The sequence below is a fragment of the Anolis carolinensis genome, chromosome 4, assembly GCF_035594765.1.
Source record: "Anolis carolinensis isolate JA03-04 chromosome 4, rAnoCar3.1.pri, whole genome shotgun sequence".
NCBI lineage: Eukaryota > Metazoa > Chordata > Lepidosauria > Squamata > Dactyloidae > Anolis > Anolis carolinensis.
In genome coordinates, this window is record NC_085844.1 from 192,340,215 (window position 1) to 192,361,408 (window position 21,194).

The window sequence follows — 21,194 nt, forward strand, 5'->3', positions numbered from 1 at the left end:
GTGAGTTTAATCTTTATGGATTTTGATTATTATGTTATCTGTAAGAATCTATAGGGCAGCTCTATTGTCAATTTGTGCTTTCAGGGCATGGGGGCTCTGAAAAAAACCAAAGGATTGCTGAGCTCTTGTGCACAGGGCAGATGTCCCTTCGGGTGAGAAAGGTGGAATAGAGACAAAAATGAAGTATTGGTGTAGCTGGGGATTAGCTCCTTGCCCTCACTAAAGCAAAAGATGCGTTTGTTGCATATAGATTGTGTAAAAACAATCTCACACCGAGACTCACATTTGAGTAAAAATAAAGGGATAAATTGCCAGAAGTGTTGGGATTTTAATTTTTTTTTTACTGAATGCCACAGCTTTTCTAGTGAAATTCTAATGGTTTTCCTTTTAAAATGCCAAAGTTTAGGAGAAGGTTCTGCTCAATACATTTTTCAACCCAAAACCACGAAAAAGATGGCATCCCTCTAAGATTGCTTAACTCCTAAGCCCCCCCCCCCAAAAAAAAAGACAAGATCTTGAAGTGTGAGAGTTTAACTTCTCATTTTGAGGAGTTCTACAGCTTTTTCTTAATGTATGGGTTTGAGACTTTTAGGAGAGGCAATGCATCTGTTGGGGGTGCTTTGAATGCAAATGTGGTTGGACTGGATGGCTCATGAGGTCTCTTCCAACTCTACTATTCTATGATTCTATCTCTTTTAAGCCAAGAAAAAGAGATCAGTCTAGGCAGTTGAGGAGGGGGTCATAGCGATAGCCTGGTAGGTCACACTCTGACCTACTTTATCATCTGGCACAAAAACTGCTGGCACAACACACAGATCTGCTGCATTATACCATTTTTTTAAAAAAACACATCAACTTTGGTAACAGTTTGCTCCACTCAAGGAGCAGCTTGAGTGGAGAAATTTTTTACAATAACTAAAGAAAATGCTGGTGTTCCTGATTAAATTTGAAAAGCAGGAGAACCATGAAGACTTGCATTTTGATACCTGTACAGATTCGCTGGTGAGAGTATAAGGCAAACAGCTGACACCATACACTTAATATGGAGCTATTGAGCACAGTGGATCAAAAGCAGATTGGTCTCCTTCCTTCTGCAGCAGGGAGGTGCCAGAATAGTTTAATTATATAGTCAGGCTCTCCTTGCAGCAGGCAAGAGAAGTCAGAGCACACGTGGCTGCATGCAAGGGCAAGACCTGACAAGTGGAAATGATTCACAAAGTTACATGTGACTGAATATAATTTACCTTCTGTGGACTAACACCTACTGGTATTTGTTGTGTGTTGTTAAGTATTCAGAACAAGTCTGATACCCAGTGCAACTTTCAAGCACGTGCTAGGCTCTCCATTAGTATCTATTGTCTATGGAAGGACAAATACTATTATCACAGCCTTTCACTTGCCATAAACCAGTATATACAACCTACAAGAGCACAAATATATATTTTTTGTTTCTCTGCAGATGGAAGATTGCTGTAGAACAGCCCATGAAGAGAAAGATTGCTTTTTATTTGCATTATATTGAAGTTTTCCTTCCTAATAAACTATCTGTTTGTTTCCTTCAAAACCACCGCATACTTTTAATGACTAACTAGTGCTGCTCTCAAGGAGGGGAATGTTTCTGAATGTTCTGAGACTTCATATTAGAAACTTGCAGAAATACCACTGAACATTTTCAGTCCTCTTAAGATGTGGCTTGAAGAATTAGCATACTAATTCACAAAGATAAGATTCACTATACACAACTGATGGTGTGAAAAAGTGCCACTGACCCAAGAATGATATATATTTTGTCTATAGGCCAGATGTAGGTAATTGGTTTTAAAGTTTTGGAGATGTGGTAGGTGCATCATTTCCTGTGGTATATATATGATCTGGAACAATGTTTCCCAGACTCTAGGCTTCTAGGTATTTTGGACTTCAGCTCTCAGAATTTCTTAGCATTAGCCAAGGTAACTGAGGCTTCTGGGAGTTGAAGTCCAAAACACCTGGAGGACTGGAGTTTGGGGATCACTGCCCTAGAGGAAAAGGGCAACATATTTGGAAACATAGGAGTGGAAGAGGTAATCATTGTGGCTAATATTGCCTCTATCAAACCATCTGAAGCAATCCTTTTAAAAAGAAGTTTCAAAATCCACAGCTCGCTACAGGGAATTGTCAATTGGAATACTCATCCGTCTGGGTTGTACTGATAGGACTTAGCCCTGAAAAGGTGGCTGGTGATTTATGTGCTAGAATCCTTGATATTGATTGGAACCACTTTGTCCTTTTATCTGTATTGTGCAGACAGTTCTGAGGTTTGGTTTCTAACACCACACAATGCATTTCAGAGAATGTGTCCCTCTCTTATTGATCTGGAAACTTACATATCACCAGTCTTCACAGAAGCAAACAGAGATGGCGCAGTGTCCCCAGCACCACCTGGAAACACAGTTGTAAACATGGGTGACCTGCCTCTTATAACGTAACACGCTGAATCAGAAGCAAGTCCCTGTGTTGGTTCAAAACACCGAAGGTGAAATGGGTAGACAGAGATTGGACAAGCTACCTTTGAGACCTACAATTCATGCAGTCCCCTAGTCAAGATGGCCAGTAGTCTAAGTGGGGATTCTGAAAGCTGCAAACCAAAATGGATCTTTCCAAAGCTTTGGATTCTCATTATATTTTGTCTGACTTGGAACCATGCATTGGGCTTTAATGTTCATCTTGCTTTAATATCAATTTTCTGCAGAATTTTTTTCCAATGAGAGGAAGTTTAGCATTCCCAAAAGACATTGCACACCTATGCTGCCTTGTTCTCCTTAGTGATCTTCCACCCCCTGGTAAAACCAAAAAGCACAGTGGAGTTACAAATGGAAGACAGCAATGCCTGAAATGCATTCCCAATACAAGCCAGTGAATGAGGCAGGACAATTGTTTGATGAAATACTCATCTGGAAGTGTCCTAGACATGCTTTGTGTCTCTACCAGCTTGCCTTTAATGGGCATCTAGGGAAAGGAGTCATTGCACAACTACTAACAAATCTGCTGCCAATTAAAAGAATCCATTAGGCTATCATGTGTCACTGATTTGTAATATCCATACATTTGGGACTGTTTGGAACAACAGCACAGTTATCTTTAAACAGTCAAAAATATAATCAGTGAAGGAAGACAGACAAGCACCAATGTTGCCGAAGTGTGTGTGTGTGAGTGTGTGTGTGGCATTTTAAAATCGATGCGTTTATGGCTTCATAAACAAGAGGTCTCTTTATAATTTGACACCTCTTTAAAAAATACACTCAATTACTCTATAGATTAGCACTGTTGTATATGCAAATCCCAAGGGTCAATTGCCTCTATATATTTATTTGTTTTTTGTCAGAGGGAGAGTTTTTCCAAGTTGCTTTGTCTGCAGGGATGTAAATCCTATTTTGTCCTTGCATGATATTTCTCTTGTTGAGGGAGAAAATGCATTCTTTGACACGGTTAATATTCAAATAGTTTGACACTTATATAGGAATTATTTTGTGTAGAAAAACACTATTGAGTCTCCTTGGTAGAAAAAGTGGAGTATAAATAAACATAATAATGGTTTTAATAATAATAATAATAATAATAATAATAATAATAATAATAATAATAATAATAATAATCCTCTTTTCTGTGCAAAAAACCCTGTGTGTGGAAAAAATTTATGTGACTTTTTAATGCAGAATAGTTCCTCAAAATATTTGAAACATTTGAATGATGGGGAAAATGTGCAAGATTCTTGTTTGTCTATTCTCCTTCTTGACTGTTGGAAAACCAATTTTTCAACCTGGCAAAAAATAAAAACAGATATTCTTTCCATTTCTATTTGTATGTAAGAAGTTATATCTGTAATATACTTACGGTAGTTTCTGTCTGGAGCAGTCATTCTATCCCTTGCACAATGGTTACAAAGATGTATAGTTTTGCTACAAAGTAGGCAGTCATGTTACTATTTGTAATTTTCATTTTTGGGGTGGGAAGTGGAGGCTTGTTTTGAAAGAATTTGGAGAGTAAATAGTGTACAGAGGCCCTATTATCTATTTAAAAGAAGAAACACTGTTCCCGGAGGCTTCTAAGAGAAGCAATAAATCAACCAAACAATTTAAGAATAAAAATAAAAAATTGACCAGTAAATGGGAGATCTAGAATTCTGCATTTGGCCTCAGGACTGCACTGTGACTTCTTCTGATGTCAAACATGGCTGCTCCAGGTCATGTGAACATTCCCAATACAATGCTGGAAGGAGAGAATGGAAAAGTTTAGCAAAATTAAAATTTATTACTGGATATGTGGACCAGCAATGCCTTTTTATAAAAATGAAAACTGGAAACAGGATAGGTACTAAACAGTGTATGTACCCATCCCAGTGTGGTCATAAATGCTACCCAATCACTACATATCAGCACGTACTTCCATAGGATGCTTTTATCATGCTAAGGCACCATGTTTATCAAATAATTTACAGGCAAGACACTGATTCTCTCCTTGTTATATCCCCCCTTCATTTCACCATCATATTTAAAAAATCTTTTCATGCAGCTACCTGTTAATAAAGAAAAGACAGTATGGAGACTCAATATCTTTGCAATGGTAGTACATGGAACTATTGGTTTAGAACCATCTCATACAAATAAGCACAAATCCAGTCCACACATCAGCATTTGCAATCCCAGTGGAAACATTTACTGTTATGGTTGAGCCTCATGGCTCTACTACTGGGAGACGTGGGCGTAAGACTCCTCGAGAGTCAGATACTCTCGAGGAGCGAGAAAGGAAGCGGCTGCGAGATATCTTTGCAGAACCATCTGACGAAGATTCTTTTGAGGGGTTTACTGAGAGAATGGAGGAAGAGGTGGTTAGCTCGGAAGAAGATGATATGGAATGGACTCGGGTAAGGGAGGATTTGGGTGCCACTGGCAATGATACTATGGAAGACGATTGGGGACCTTCAGGATTAGACCCGTGGACAAGCTGGAGGGATGGGACGGGATCCACAGCTGGGGATGCTGTGGGGCGTAGTCAGAGGTGTTCCAGTTCTGATGAGGAAAGTGATGAGGAAACGCCCGGGCTAAGGAGAACAGCTGATAGCGATGAGGACTTGTAACTGGCATAAAATGGGGTTTGGGAGCAATAGCAAATTGCGTTGGGCAAGGTAATCTGGATGAACGCTTGGGATCTGTGTGGGAAGTTTTCCTGAAGACGGGTGTGATTCGTTTGCTGACTACGTAAGTTATCCTGGACATTGGGCTCAGACGGCGGGAGGAATTGTGTGGGGTTTTGTTGTGCAACCTCTGCTTAATCTTAATAGCTTTGACCTTCCGTCGTCTTCTTGACGGACGCCATCTGCTACTCTGGATTTACGGACTGAACTGACTACGGCCTCGGATTATCCTACCTGTGTTTGTCGTTGGAACTGGTGAACTACAAACGTCTGCATCTGCCTTACGACCTTCGGAACGGACTGGGACTACGCTGACTGCTTCAACCCTCGTCTGCTGTGTTTGTATTGGGAATTTGCCTGCTGTGTGGAGGAGTAACTTTTAAGTTACTCAAACATAGTTTTGGCAGCAGAGAAGCATCTGCTGCCAATTAGTTGCATTCTTTTGAACCTTTTGTTCACCAGCTTCTGTTTGTTTATTCCCAGGCTGAAGCAAGCTGTTTTGATTTAGTCCGAATTAAACTCCGGTTTAATTTGGTTTATCTTTTGAACGTTTTTCTTGTCTCTTTTACTTTTAAGGCCAGTGTTTGCCTAGCCCTTGTCTTTTACGGGCATTTTTGGTTCTGTAACTCCAATAAACTCTGTTATCTTTTATCTTGTGGCGTTCTGTCTTTGACAGATTGCCCAACGCCCATAAAACAGTTTTTCTATCAAGAAGACGATGGAGGAGTTAAAAGCTCGCTTTGATCAGTTACAAGCTGCTTTTTATGCTGTGCAAGCGGCACAGCCAGCTAAAGGACATGTTATGACTCCCGAACGCTTTGATGGGTCTAGGAGCAAACTGCCAACTTTTTTGGCACAAATTGAGCTTTATTTTTCCCAGCTTAGTGCACAAGCTTTTCCTACGGACACTAGCAAGGTGGCATTTATTTTGAGTTTGTTGACTGGTCCTGCAGGACAATGGGCCACTAATTTAATTTTGGGAAATGACCCAGTCAAGGACAATTTGAGAGAATTTAAAAAACTACTAACTGATACTTTTGGGGATCCCCTCCGTACGGAGAATGCTAGTTGGGCTCTGTACCGGTTGAAACAGGGAAAGGGGACTGTGTTGGATTATTTAAATAAGTTTAATTCGTACCGGAATCAGTTAGACTGGGGGGAAAATGCATTTATGCTTATGTTTACTGCTGGTTTAAATGATTACCTCCAGGACGAATTGGCACGCTCGGAGCCGGCAGAAAATTGGGATGCCTTAATATCTAAAGTGTTGCGTTTGGACGCCAGGTTCGAGTCCCGTAAACAATCTAGAGCAATGTGTGCGCCACCTATGTCTGAATCTAAGGCACCTGTGGTAAAGGGGGACGAGCCTATGGAACTCGGGGTGTTTAAGAAACTGTCTACAGCAGAGAAAAATCGTAGGAGACAACTGGGGTTGTGTTTGTACTGCGGGAATGCTGGGCATTTTGCCAAAAATTGTAATGTAAAACCTTCCCAGCTTTCGGGAAAAGGCCAGCCCTAGTGCGACGTGAGTCCAACGCATTAGGGCTTTTAAAGCAGTCTACTGAGGGAAAGAAACATGTGTTTGTACCCATTTCGTTATCTGTTGGGGGAAAAGAACTTGTTTCTACTTTGGCACTGCTGGACTCAGGGGCTACGGTCTCATATGTAGATATTGAATTTGCCAGGAAGCATGGCATTCCTGTAGTGCGTAAAGCATGCGACGTATGGGTGGAAGGAGCGGATGGGAGACTATTGGAGACTGGGGTGGTTAACCACGAGACCTCAGAAATAATGTGGAAAGTACAGGGAGTAACGGGAACGTTTGTTTGGGATATTACGAGCTTACCCAGATACGATGTGATCCTTGGAATGGATTGGCTGGCTTTAGTAAATCCACAAGTGGATTGGGTGACGCGTAAGATAACTTTTAGCAGGCAGGAATGTTTTACTCTAAACTCTACTCAGTCTGATATGGAGGGAGTGCCTGCGGAGTATGGGGAATTCTCAGACGTATTCTGTAAAAAAGAAGCGGATAAGCTACCGCCGCATAGACCATACGATTGCGCCATTAGACTAGCGGAGGGTGCAAAATTGCCAGCAGGAAGGTTGTACGCCTTGACAGTACCAGAAAGGCAAGCTTTAAGAGAGTTCCTCGATGAGAACTTAGCTAAGGGGTTTATTCGCCCATCTAGTTCTCCAACTGCTGCTCCTGTGTTCTTTGTCGCCAAAAAGACAGGAGAGCTCAGGTTGGTTTGTGATTACCGAGTCCTTAACAAACACACCATTCGGGATAGGTACCCGCTACCTTTAATCTCAGAGTTACTATCGAGGGTGCAAGGGGCTAAGGTCTTTACCAAGCTTGACCTGCGGGGGGCGTATAACTTAATTAGAATACGGGAAGGTGATGAATGGAAGACGGCATTTAACACGTGTTTCGGATGCCACGAGTTCCGTGTCATGCCTTTCGGACTTTGCAATGCGCCTGCGGTCTTCCAGAGGTTCATAAACGATGTATTTAGAGACTTAATTGACCAATTTGTGGTGATTTATTTGGATGATATCTTAATTTTTTCTAAGGATGAAAGAGAACATCGTCAGCATGTTAAGCAGGTACTACATCGTCTGCGGGCTAATGGGCTCTTCGCTAAGGCTTCTAAATGCGTCTTTCATGTACCTGAAGTTGAGTTCCTAGGTCATGTAGTTTCAGGAAGGGAACTCAAAATGGATCCCCATAAAGTTGATGCAGTCAACTCATGGCAAGAGCTCAAGACTAAAAAGGATGTTCAGAGGTTTTTAGGCTTCGCAAATTACTACCGGGAGTTTATCCCAAACTTTGCCAAGCTCACGGTGCCTTTGACGCAGCTCCTGCGTAAGAAACAGCCATTTGTGTGGGGGCGGGAAGCTCACGATGCGTTTTTACAATTAAAGTCTAGCTTTCAGGCAGACAACATACTAATACATCCAGATGTGGACAAGCCGTTCGTAGTAGAAGCAGACGCTTCTAGCTACGCGTTGGGGGCTGTATTGTCTCAAAGAGATTCATCAGGGACTTTGCGTCCCTGTGGATTTTACTCTCGGCAACTAACACCATTTGAGCAAAACTATACCATATGGGAGAAAGAATTATTGGCGATCAAGGTGGCGTTTGAGGTGTGGCGGCACTGGCTAGAGGGGGCGCGGCACCAAATCGTGGTCAGGTCTGATCACAAGAATCTAGAACATTTGCAAACGGCCAAGAAGTTAAACCAACGTCAAATCCGATGGGCTTTGTTTTTCTCCAGGTTTAATTTCAAAGTTCAATTCGTGGAAGGGAAGGCAAACTTGCGGGCCGACGCATTGTCCCGCAAGCCTGAGTTTAAGACTAACGAGCAGGTAGTGTGCCAGACCATTTTGCCTACTACCTCTTTATGTGTTGTGGAAGGTGAGATCGGGTTACATGATCAAATCTTAGAGGCTCAGAAAGAAGATGTGTGGACTCAAGAACAACTCATGCTGTTGTCAGCAGGGAATCGTACAATACTGCCTCACTTGCAAGATCAGAATGGAGTATTGGTACGCAGGGGACAGGTCTATGTACCGGTGGGGGCACTCAGGTTGGAGGTTATTAGAGCCCACCATGATGAACCCATGGCTGGGCACTTTGGCAGATATAAGACCGTGCAGCTCATCACCAGCAACTACTGGTGGCCAAAGATGCGGCAAGACATTCTTCGCTTTTGTGATAGCTGCGCTGTTTGCCAGCAGAGTAAGACGCCTGTTGGGCACCCTAGAGGGTTGTTGTCGTCTCTGCCTGTTCCTGAGAGACCATGGCAAATTATTTCCATGGATTTCATTTCTGATTTGCCTAAGTCTGGGGGTTACACATGTATTTGGGTGGTGGTGGATTTATTTTCTAAACTGGCTCATTTTATTCCTTGTTCGACCATTCCGGCGGCCCCTACGTTGGCTTTATTGTTTACTAAACACATTTATCGTTTGCACGGAGCTCCTGAGGTGATTATTTCTGATAGGGCTCCACAATTTGTGTCACGCTTTTGGAGACACTTCCATGAGTGTTTAGGTACTAAACTGAACGTCTCCTCAGCGTTTCATCCACAAACGGATGGTCAATCGGAAAGGGTTAATGGGTTGTTGGAACAATATTTACGTTGTTTTTGTTTGGATCAACCCACTGCCTGGGTAAAATGGCTACCGGTGGCTGAGTTCGCCTACAACAACGCTGTGCACACGTCTAGTCAGCATACCCCATTTGAACTGACGTATGGTTTTCATCCGCGGGGAGGTGTGGTGCCGTCGACCAATGTAGTTTCCTCTGACCCGGTGTACCGTTCCTCTGAAATGGCTGCGTTGCATGATGTTGCCCGTCGTTTACTATTGGAAGCCAAGGCAACACAAACGACTCAGGCCGACCGTCATAGGCAGGCAGGGGAAGAGTTGGAAGAAGGGGATTTAGTGTGGTTAGCTTCTAAGTACATTAAACAGGCTGGGGGAAAGTTTGCGCCTCGGTATTTGGGTCCCTTTCCTATTGTTAAAAAGATTTCTTCCGTAGCTTTTCGTTTGCGTTTACCTTCTACTTTTAAAATCCATCCAGTTTTCCATCGTTCTCTGTTAAAGTTAGATACCTCCAGTCGTCGTGGTGCTGTAGCGGAGGACATCACTGCCGTCTCTCCGCCTTCGGAGGAGGAGGCCTTTGTGAGAGGGGATAGTGTTATGGTTGAGCCTCATGGCTCTACTACTGGGAGACGTGGGCGTAAGACTCCTCGAGAGTCAGATACTCTCGAGGAGCGAGAAAGGAAGCGGCTGCGAGATATCTTTGCAGAACCATCTGACGAAGATTCTTTTGAGGGGTTTACTGAGAGAATGGAGGAAGAGGTGGTTAGCTCGGAAGAAGATGATATGGAATGGACTCGGGTAAGGGAGGATTTGGGTGCCACTGGCAATGATACTATGGAAGACGATTGGGGACCTTCAGGATTAGACCCGTGGACAAGCTGGAGGGATGGGACGGGATCCACAGCTGGGGATGCTGTGGGGCGTAGTCAGAGGTGTTCCAGTTCTGATGAGGAAAGTGATGAGGAAACGCCCGGGCTAAGGAGAACAGCTGATAGCGATGAGGACTTGTAACTGGCATAAAATGGGGTTTGGGAGCAATAGCAAATTGCGTTGGGCAAGGTAATCTGGACGAACGCTTGGGATCTGTGTGGGAAGTTTTCCTGAAGACGGGTGTGATTCGTTTGCTGACTACGTAAGTTATCCTGGACATTGGGCTCAGACGGCGGGAGGAATTGTGTGGGGTTTTGTTGTGCAAAATTCTGCTTAATCTTAATAGCTTTGACCTTCCGTCGTCTTCTTGACGGACGCCATCTGCTACTCTGGATTTACGGACTGAACTGACTACGGCCTCGGATTATCCTACCTGTGTTTGTCGTTGGAACTGGTGAACTACAAACGTCTGCATCTGCCTTACGACCTTCGGAACGGACTGGGACTACGCTGACTGCTTCAACCCTCGTCTGCTGTGTTTGTATTGGGAATTTGCCTGCTGTGTGGAGGAGTAACTTTTAAGTTACTCAAACATAGTTTTGGCAGCAGAGAAGCATCTGCTGCCAATTAGTTGCATTCTTTTGAACCTTTTGTTCACCAGCTTCTGTTTGTTTATTCCCAGGCTGAAGCAAGCTGTTTTGATTTAGTCTGAATTAAACTCCGGTTTAATTCGGTTTATCTTTTGAACGTTTTTCTTGTCTCTTTTACTTTTAAGGCCAGTGTTTGCCTAGCCCTTGTCTTTTACGGGCATTTTTGGTTCTGTAACTCCAATAAACTCTGTTATCTTTTATCTTGTGGCGTTCTGTCTTTGACATTTACTGAGGACAGAACTGATTTTTTTTCAGCAATCAAATGCTGGGAAAATGAGACACACCCATTCCTTGAGACAATGTTAACAAAGACATGCAGCACCATGCTAGGCAATAAATGTGCACTTATCATATTGTAGAGCAATTGTCTGAAAGAAGATGAATAATAAGTGGCTCGTATTCAGGGAACAATCCCCAGCGGAGCTTATTCTTTTTATTTTAGGTTTTGCTGGAAGGATTTGCAGAAGTGGTAAAATATTAGTGTCATTGGCAGCTGCCTTCTAATGCAAGTAGCAGCTTTAGAGAAGGGCTATGGCTTGGGGATAACCTTTCCCCAAAGCTGCCACTTTAACTAGAGGGCAGTTGGATGCCACTATTTTGACCCCTTCCCACAATTAAACCAACCGTTTGATACAAGTTCATGAACTAGCTTGACCAAAGTATTTGAGGGTTCGAGGCCTGGCCTTTGGGAAATAAGATGCTTTGGGCACATTTCACTGCTTGTTCCTTTTCATTATTTACTAAATGCTGATTTTCCCAGGAGAACTGGCAATACTCCCAAACTAGGCTTGTCATAAAAATAGCACAGCATCAGCTGTCATGTCAGTGGGAGACAAAACTTTTAATATGAAAAGACTTTAATGGAAATGGAAAATAGAAGGAAAAGGGGCAAATGTTATTTCAGATGCCCAGCTGGGTGCATTTTTTCGACAGTAAGAAGACATGATGGAATTACCAGCCCATATTTGTGATTTATATATACTGGCTCCCATGTGTGTAACAAAACAGAAGATAATAGCGTAAATTGTGATCCACCTTTTACAACACAATCCATATCAAAACGTGCAGTTGAATGTACAGTGTCTTGCTAACTTTGGATTCGATATCCATTGTTTACTTTACCCACATATCAAAACATATTCACCCCACCCCAAAGAAGTGGTTGTGGGCTTCTCTATGTCCTCCAATATGGTTTCATATTATACTTCTGGCCCAAGTATTTTCAAAATACAGAGTTTGCTTTTATCCAGTTTCACGTAGCTTCAGGGAGTCTTGGAAGGTATCTCTTGTGGATACAGGGGTTGTACTGTACAGGTGAATACTTGTATCATGTACATGTAATACAAGCCTGTTTCAGATCAAAATTTTATATGCTCAAAAGACATCAGTATTTCTGTTAAGACTTTTGACATTTAAAAAAGATATGAAAAGTGCATATGCACCTAGCATAAAGTCTTGAGTTTTCAACTGAGGAAAAGAGGAATTGTAGGCAATACCTCTGCTGCATGTGCCATTTTAAACAAAGATTTGAAAACAAAGAACACAAGGTTTCAATATTTTCCCATCAGTTTCTTGTAACCAGTAAGAGTTTATCCCCATATTTCATTAGAGGGTGAATAACAATTTTGTGCTTGCTGCACACATTGACTTGCTTCAGAGATTGAGAGCTGCAATGAAATCTAATTTTTTCCTTATTGAGTCCTCAGTAGTTGTTTTATGAAGTTCCCCACAAAGTACAATAGATTTGTCTTAGGTTCAAATCCCCAAAGGGGCACTGGGTTTAATTTACTCCATCTCTGAATTTTTAGTTAATCTCAAAAGGCCACTTCCTCAAAAAGGCCACTGTATTCACAACTTCCAGAAAACCAGTTCTTTTAAGTTGGAAACAAAGAACAGATTTAAAAGGAATGAAAAAGGTATGGGAGACAATCCATATTTACTTGAGTCTAATGTGCAGCTCAATTTTCAAAACTCTGAAACCAAAAAAAGTATTTGCTGCTGATAGTAATGCGCAGTGGCAAAAAGTGCGCTGTTTGTAATTTGGCCAAAAAAAGTGTGCATTACTGTTGCTGCCTGCCTAGAATTCCTTCATTATAAACAGAAGTTTTAGAGCACCAAAACTTCCAGCGGTGGAAAGGAAGACCTTGGGGTGCATCTCTGCTGTAGAATGAACCCACTTTAATTGCCTTGGTTCAATGCTATGGAATCCTGGGGGCTGTAGTTTGACAATGTCTTGAGCCTTCTCTGCCACAGAATGCCGATTCCTCACCAACCTGCAAATCCCAGGATTGCAAAGCATTGAGCTCTGGCCATTTAATTAAAGATGACATCCCAAAAACAGGAGCTCCAGGTGCAACTCCTGAAGCTGCTTCCCCTCTTGCTTTGGTTCAGCACAAAGATCACTGTATGATGCAAATCTAATGTGCACTCCAATTTTGGCAAGTTTAGAATCAAGTAAATACGGTATACCACTATTACTCCTGGTTAAGTAGTTTTAACGTTCAAACCTGTTTACCAGAGACAGTTCTAACAACAAAGCCTGAATTACGTATCAGCAGATCTTGGTAAGAGAGCCAAACTGCCAATCAAGATTGTTAAGATAATGAGGAATCATCTGGTTAACCTAAGTGAGTTCACATCTATAGAGTCATCAAATTGTATCCCAGAGTACTGGAGAAACCTGTCAATGTACTCTCTGAATCATTTGCCATCATTTTTGAGAAATATTGCAGAATGAGTCTTCACTACCATGAGACCATAAAACATCATCATCCCTCTCTTCAAAAGGATAAAAAAAAATCTTGCAAATTAAGGACCGGCCAGCCTGACCTCAATACCAGTCTATTGGCAAGTATCTGGATGGCAATGCAGCTATTAGTAGGATCCAGCACGGGTTTGCCAAATTATGAACAAGTCCTGCCAAATTAATCTTATCTTTTTTGACTGGACCATGGGTTTAGTAGATTATGTGAACTGTAGATATCATTTATTTGGATTGGAGCAAAGCATCCCATGAAGTCTCCCATGATATTTTGATTAGCAAATTGATTAAATGTGGAATAGATGAAAATATCCTCAAATGGAGCCATAATGGAAATCTGTGTTCAAAACGTTGCCAACAATGGCTTCATTTCCAATTGGAAGCAAAGTCATGATCACAGTACTATGCGGTTGTCCTGGGACTATCATTCTTCAGAATTTTATCAATGATTTACATGATTGAACAGAGGGAACCTTGATCAAATTCACAAATGATGCAAAACTGGGAGGGATAGCTAACATACTGGAAAAGAGGAACAAGGGTTTTGATTAACTAGAAAATTGGGATGGAGCTAAGAAAATGAAATACAACAGAGACAAATGTAAAATATTACATTTAGATCACAGAAACCAAATGATTAGCAGTTGTAGATGTGAAATGGATCTTTAGGTTATTTTTTTGTCATAAGATAAAATGTAGTTGCTTACCTGTAACTGTGTTTCTTCGAGTGGTGTTCTGTGGAATTCGCACTTATGGGATCTTCTACTGTGCCTGCGCAGCATTTCGGAACCTTCTAGAACCTCTTATTGAAACATTTTTGGCGGAGGCCCCGCCCACTCTCCCCAATAGAGTATATATAGCCCGGTGGGCGGGGCTAGCCCCAGTTCTCAGCCGCCAGGAAGCAGCTGTAGCACCGTGGCATGAGTACCGCGGGGAGGATGAGCGGGTTGTGCGAATTCCACAGAACACCACTCGAAGAAACACAGTTACAGGTAAGCAACTACATTTTCTTCTTCGTGGTGCTTCTGTGGAAATCGCACTTATGGGAGACTAACAAGCTACTCACCGATGGAGGAGGGTCATGCCACGCATGAGAAGAGGACCGCTCTCCCAAACGCTGCGTCCTTCTTTGCCATGATGTCGAGCTTGTAGTGTGAGGCGAAGGTGAGTGAGGAAGACCACGTTGCCGCTTTGCAAATGTCTTCCAATGGTACTCCCTTGAGGAACGCTTGGGATGCAGCCATGGCTCTTGTTGAGTGAGCTGTTATTCGCTGTGGAGGATCTTGGTCTGCAAGCCTGTACGCCAGGCGGATCGTTGACACTATCCAGGACGCTAATCTTTGTGAGGAGACCGGGGTACCCAGCTTGTCCGTCCGGTACTTCAGGAATAGTCGTGGAGACTTTCTATATTCTGCTGTTCGCTGGACGTAATAGGCCAGAGCTCTTCTGACGTCCAAGGAGTGCAGCATAATCTCCAAAGGTGAGGCAGGGTTTTGAAAAAATGCCGGCAGTGATATGTCTTGACACATATGGAATTTGGATACTACCTTTGGCAAGAAGGTGATATCCGTCCTCAACACCACTTTGTCAGTGTGGAAACGTAAGTATGGTGGATCTGCCCTGAGGGCACAGAGCTCGCTGGCCCGCCTCGCTGAGGTAACGGCTACCAGGAAAGCCGTCTTCCAGGAGAGATGAGAAATATCATTGGAAGCCATTGGCTCAAAAGGAGGTTTTGAAAGTTGGGAAAGCACCAGTTCCAAACTCCAGGCAGGTGGCGGCGGTGTTACTGGGGGATGCAAGTTCTTGAATCCTTTAAAAAAGAGCTTTACCAAAGGATCCTGGAAACATGATTGTCCCGAAGGCCCCTTCCTATACCAAGATAGGGCAGCTACATAACATTTCAAGGATGTTAAGGAGAGGCCCGTCCTAGCGAGATGGACCAGGAAGTCTAGGACCACAGGCGTGGGGGCCGAGACAGGGTCCAGACCCATGGGCTCCACAAATTTCGTAAACATCTCCCATTTATACTTGTATGCCTTCTTTGTCGATGATTTCTGAGCCACCTGAAGGATGGCTCTCACAGGGGAGGAGAGACCTCGCGAGGTCTGACCCTCCACCCCGTGAGGCGTAGTGTGTCTGAGTCCGGGTGAGTGACTTGACCGTGGTGAATCGTCAGGAGATCCGGCGAGGGTCTGAGTCGGAGGTATTCCCCTTTGGCCGCCCGCCACAGTGGCGCAAACCACGCTTGACGAGGCCACCATGGGTTCACAAGTATGCAATCCGAGTTGTCTCGGATCACTTTCGTAACTGTCCTGCCAATCAGCGGGAGTGGCGGAAATGCGTATAGCAGGTCTCCTGACCACGTGTAGCGAAACGCGTCCCCCAGACACCCCTGGGTGGCGTGGGGGCGAAGGCGAGCGCAGAAGACAGGGCACTGGGTGTTCCTGGGTGATGCAAACAGATCTATTGCCGGCCAACCCCAGTGCCGGGCCAGGAGCCGGAACTGTGTGACATTCAGTTGCCATTTGTGAGTGGTTGAGGAGGTCCTGCTCAGCGCATCCGCCAATGAATTGTCTTTTCCCAGCAGGTGGATGGCCTGAAGTCTTATCTGGTTGTGTACACACCAGTCCCAAATTCACACTGAGAGGGACAGAAGAGCCTTCGAGTGTGTTCTGCCTTGTTTGGACAAATAATATTTTACCGTGGTGTTGTCGGTTATTATCCGAATTGTCCTTCCCCTGAGTAGTCGTCTGAACGCATGAAGAGTTTTCTCCACGGCAAGTAGCTCGAGCAGGTTGATATGGAGGGCACGTTGACATCCGGACCATCTTCCGTTGACCGTGAGGCCCTCGAGATGCGCTCCCCAGCCGTATAAAGATGCGTCTGTTGTTAACTCGCGAGTCGGTTCCGGGAGGTGGAAGGGAAGGCCCGCACACAGATTGTGTCTCTTTGTCCACCACTTTAATGACGTGAGGACCTTGAGTGGGGGACGCAGATGAACTCGTTGGTTGTCGACGAGTGGGTTGAAGGAGTCCAAGAACCACCTCTGAAGAGGCCGCATTCTTAGTCTCGCCAGTTCTACCAGGGACGTAGTGGAGGCCATATGGCCAAGAATAGACTGGATACCCCACGCCGAGGTCCCTCTGTCTACACACAGCTTGGTAACAGCCGCCCGGATGGCTCGAAAACGGTCCTCCGGCAGATATGCCCTCTCGGCGATAGAATCTATGGCAGCCCCAATAAAGACGATTTTCTGTGTTGGGGCCAGGTGCGATTTTTCTTCGTTGACTACCAAGCCAAGCGTCTGTAGGAGGGAGAGGGTGAAGGAGACATTTATTTATTTATTTATTTATTTATTTACAGTATTTATATTCCGCCCTTCTCACCCCGAAGGGGACTCAGGGCGGATCACATTATAACACACATAGGGCAAACATTCAATGCCCATAAACACATCAAACAGAGACTGAGAGACACACGCAGAGGCAAGTTAACGTTCTTCTGAGGGGATGTTCGATTCTGGCCACAGGGGGGAGCAGCTGCTTCATCATCCACACTGACGGCACTTCCTCATTCCAGGTCGTAAATTAGTTAATCTTGCCTCCCCACTTATAAGTGGTACCTTATCTCCTGCTTGATAGATGCAACTATCTTTCGGGTTGCTAGGTCAGCAACGAGCAGGGGCTATTTTTTTTAATTTTTAATTGACGGGTGCTCACCCCGCCACGGGCTGGCCTCGAACTCATGACCTCATGGTCAGAGTGATTTAAGGCAGCTGCTCAACAGCTGCGCCACAGCCCGGCCCGACATCAGATTGAAGTTGGGCCCTAAAGTCACTGACGAGAAGCCAGTCGTCAATGTACGGAAAAATCATTATGCCTCTTTGCCTGAGGTATGCAGCCACTACGGACATGCATTTCGTAAACACCCTAGGTGCTGTGGCCAGGCCGAATGGAAGCACGTTGAAAGAAAAAGCCGTATTTCCCACCATAAAGCTCAAAAACTTCAGGTGCGAGCGCCGCACCAATACATGGAAATAGGCGTCGCGTAAATCAATCGTTGCAAACCACGCCCCTTTTCGCAGGAAGGGGAGAATGGATGCAAGGGTCACCATCCTGAACCTGCGAGTCCTTATGTGTCGGTTGACAGCTCTAAGATCGAGGATGGGGCGCATGCCCCCACCTCTCTTGCAAATTAGAAAATATCTAGAAAAAAAGCAACTCCTGGTCTTTCTGTATGACACCCTAGAAATAGCTCCTTTAGCTAACAACGTCCCTATTTCCTCCCGAAGGTACTCAGAGGGAGTTGTCGGGCGCGGGATTCCTGTGCGGGGGATGGGATTTAAATTCAATGGCATAGCCCCTCCTGACTATGCCGAGAACCCAAGAGTCTGATGTTATTTCTTTCCACGCTCCTAGGTAAGGAGCTAACCTATCCTTGAACTGGGGAAACTCATTTGAACTGAACACTGGAGTAAACGTGTCTGCCAAAGCAACAAAACTCGGGGCAGGTGAAGTGTAGTTGCGGCAGTTGCGGGAGTCTAAACTTGGAGGTAACGGTGGGACGGGGTTGTCAGTGTGCCCGTTAGAATCGACGTTTCTGTCTCTCACCTGATCTCCCTCCTCCCCGTTGCTGGGGCTTATAGGGAAATGACAATCTCTTGCCTCCCTGAGGACGAAAAAAGGGTTTCTGTCTCCCTCTTGCGGAAGGAGGGCTGGACCTCCTCGAGCGGTAGAACTGACCCCATCGACGCCTCTGGTAGTAGTAATACGACGGCTGAACGCCGTACTTGTTGCCAGCTTGAGTCACCTCATGGGTGTCTTTAATTTCAGCGTCTGTCTCAGGATTGAAAAGCCCTGCTTCGTCTAGGGGAAGGTCCTCAATCACTGATTTAGCCGACTGAGATAGGTTGGCTGCCCTAAGCCAGGCATGACGCCTTAGAGATATTGCCCCTGCCAGAAGCTTGCCTGATGCGTCTATGGTGTTTTTGGCTAATTCTTTCTGAAGGTCCGAAAGAAGAGATGCTTCTTGATAGAAGGCCCTAGCTAGGGCTTGATCTCCCTGGGGAAGGCTATCAATATATGGGGCCATCTTGTCCCAAAGGTAACATTGATATGCCCCCATATAGGCCCCATAATGTGCAATGCGGGCAAAAAGGCAGGCTGCAGAATAGAATTTTCCCCCCATGCTGTCTAGTTTCTTTCCTTCCTTGTCTGTGGGGGCAGGTTGGGACCTCTGCACTGTTTTTGGTTGAGTTACATTAACCACCCGAGAGTTTAGCTTGGGTTGTTTTGCCAGCCAGGAGGCTCCTGAAAGGTCTATCTTATATAGATACTCCGCCCTCCTTGGGGTGGCAGGCAATGAGGCTGGTGATACTCCTTCATTTTTGACTAACTCTACCAAATATGGGAGATAGGGTAGGGAGGTAGTAAGTGGGCCTTGTTGTTTGGACGATGGAAACACTGGGTCCTCTACAATCTTGGCTGGTTTTGGTGTAGGGAGGTTCAGGGCTCTGGAGAGTCTTATCAGTAAAGCCGAAAAACTTTTTATATCCTCAGCCGAGGATATGTTATCGTGGGGGTCCATTACCGGAGCTGGCTCCTCCTGTAATTTGCCATCCCCGTCTCCAGGCCCTTCCCCTCGGCTGGAGTCTAAAGGCTCTGCATGTTGAGGCAGCGCTGGAGTGGAAGGAAGCTCTCTCTGAGGGAGAGTTGGGAGGGCAGAAGCTGCTGAGGGGCCCGCGCGCACTATGGATGCGCTGGCCCTCTCGGATTCAGGCGCAGGCCTCAAATTCAGGGATGCGCCCTGGGGGCGTGTCTCCAGTTGCCCACTTGACTCTGACGCTGCGTGGGCGTGGCCACGCAGCGAACCCGAGGGCAGAAGATGCCGGCCCTGCGGGCCATAAGGATAATAGCCCTCGAACCTGGGCGGGGGATAATAACCATCGAACCCAGGTGGAGCAAAAGGACACGGAGGAAAACCCTGTCCATAATATGGATATGGAAACCTTGGATCTGGTGGAAAGAAGCTAGCACCCTGGAGGTAAGGTGAGCCCCATCTAGGGGACCTGGAATCTGCCGAGCCCGGGGAAGGGGAGCGGCGTTGGCGCCGCCCCGAACGGGCCCTCCTGGACCTTTTAGGGGAGGGAGAAGAGCTCTCAGAGCTCAGGCTGGATGATGGTAGTCTGTCTCTCCTCCTTCCATTCTGCGCCTCCTGCTGTCTGCTCGGTGCTATAGTCACCGGCTGAGCAGGGAAAACCCCTGAGGGAGAGAGCGCTTGGGAGCTCTGTGGCTCCACCGGAGTTAAAGAGGGGGGGGTTTTGTGACCCCAGAGAATCGTTAGGCTGATCCCCGGCCCCTAGGAGAATCTGTGGGGAGGGCTGAAGACGTGGTCTTTGAGGTGAGACTGCAGAAAGATGCTTTGTTTTCTTAATTTTTTTGCGCCCCTCTTTGGGCTTTGAAGTTGTCACGCGAGCGGTTTTGGCTCTTTCATGGGCCAATGCTGCCCCGTCGCCATCTTGTGGCGCTTCAGGCACAGAGCCTGCTAGAGTAGGAAAACTGCTCCCTTCCATCAGGGGGGCGCTTGATCCGGCCTCCGAGGCGGCCGCTGGAGGGGCTGGGGCCAGAGCCTGCTCATATAAGAGCGCTTTTAATCTAGATTCTCTGTTTTTTCTCGCCTGCGGGGTAAATCCCCGGCACACTTGGCAGGAATGGGAGTTATGGCTCTCTCCCAGACACAGCAGACATCTTGAATGTCCATCAGCCTCGGGGAGATTGCCCCCACACGCCTCACACTTCTTAAAAAAGGAAGCCATTACACTAGCCTGCCTTACGATATCCAAAGAGCGTAGTCTGAGTCCTTTCCAAGTCGTATGGGCTGGAGAAAAGCGGTAAACGATGAAGCGGTCCAAGTCAAATCCGATTATACCAAATAGATTGAAAGAGCTAGAGGTTCCTAATGCTGACTGAGCGGCGGAAAAAAAGAACTGGGGCTATCCCCACCCACCGGGCTATATATACTCTATTGGGGAGAGTGGGCGGGGCCTCCACCAAAAATGTTTCAATAAGAGGTTCTAGAAGGTTCCGAAATGCTGCGCAGGCGCAGTAGAAGATCCCATTAGTGCGATTTCCACAGAAGCACCACGAAGAAGAAACATGATCCCGCACTGTGATGCTCCAGTAAAGGAGGTATATAGTAGTTCAGTCTGCATTAATAGAACCATAGTTCCAAGTCAAAGAAAAAACTCTATTATATTCTGTGTTAGTCAGGTCTCATATGGAGTAGTGTCAGTTCTATGGGGCTCAGTTCAAAACAGATGTGGACAAGTGGGAACAGGTTTGAAGAAGGCAACAAAAACAATAAAAGAGATACAAACCAAACATATGAAAAAAGGTTAAGGGAGTTGGGCATGTTGTTTGGTGAAGAAATGTATGGACGATAGGATTGCACTCTTCAAATATCTAAAGGGGTGCCACAGGATGTTGGTTGGGTCTCTCCTGACCCAGAGGGAAGTACCAGGTGTAATGATATTAAGTTACTTGGGGGGGGGGGGTAGGTTTTGATTGAACATTAGAATTTTTTTGATGCTACGAGTGGTTATGGAATGAAACGAATTACTGAGTGGGGTGGG

General features: G+C 45.2%; 2 protein-coding genes across 2 annotated transcripts; one reads left to right on the top strand and one right to left on the bottom strand.

Moving 5' to 3' along the window:
* Positions 1 to 3,582: 3,582 nt before the first annotated feature.
* On the bottom strand, positions 3,583 to 19,788 carry LOC134292281 (uncharacterized). The gene is made up of 2 exons (XM_016993300.2): positions 14,631 to 19,788; positions 3,583 to 4,245 (listed from the first exon to the last, which is right to left on the bottom strand). The coding sequence occupies exon 1, from the start codon at positions 16,390 to 16,392 to the stop codon at positions 14,644 to 14,646; it is 1,749 nt and encodes a 582-aa protein (XP_016848789.2). The 5' UTR covers positions 16,393 to 19,788; the 3' UTR covers positions 3,583 to 4,245; positions 14,631 to 14,643.
* Positions 9,256 to 10,830, top strand: LOC134298408 (uncharacterized). Its single transcript, XM_062978460.1, has 2 exons — positions 9,256 to 10,415; positions 10,500 to 10,830. The coding sequence occupies exon 1, from the start codon at positions 9,509 to 9,511 to the stop codon at positions 10,292 to 10,294; it is 786 nt and encodes a 261-aa protein (XP_062834530.1). The 5' UTR covers positions 9,256 to 9,508; the 3' UTR covers positions 10,295 to 10,415; positions 10,500 to 10,830.
* Positions 19,789 to 21,194: the final 1,406 nt, after the last annotated feature.

Excerpts from the sequence above, each read along its gene's own strand:
- LOC134298408 (XM_062978460.1), top strand. The coding sequence starts at position 9,509 with ATGGCTGCGTTGCATGATGTTGCCCGTCGTTTACTATTGGAAGCCAAG.
- LOC134292281 (XM_016993300.2), bottom strand. The coding sequence starts at position 16,392 with ATGGTCCGGATGTCAACGTGCCCTCCATATCAACCTGCTCGAGCTACT.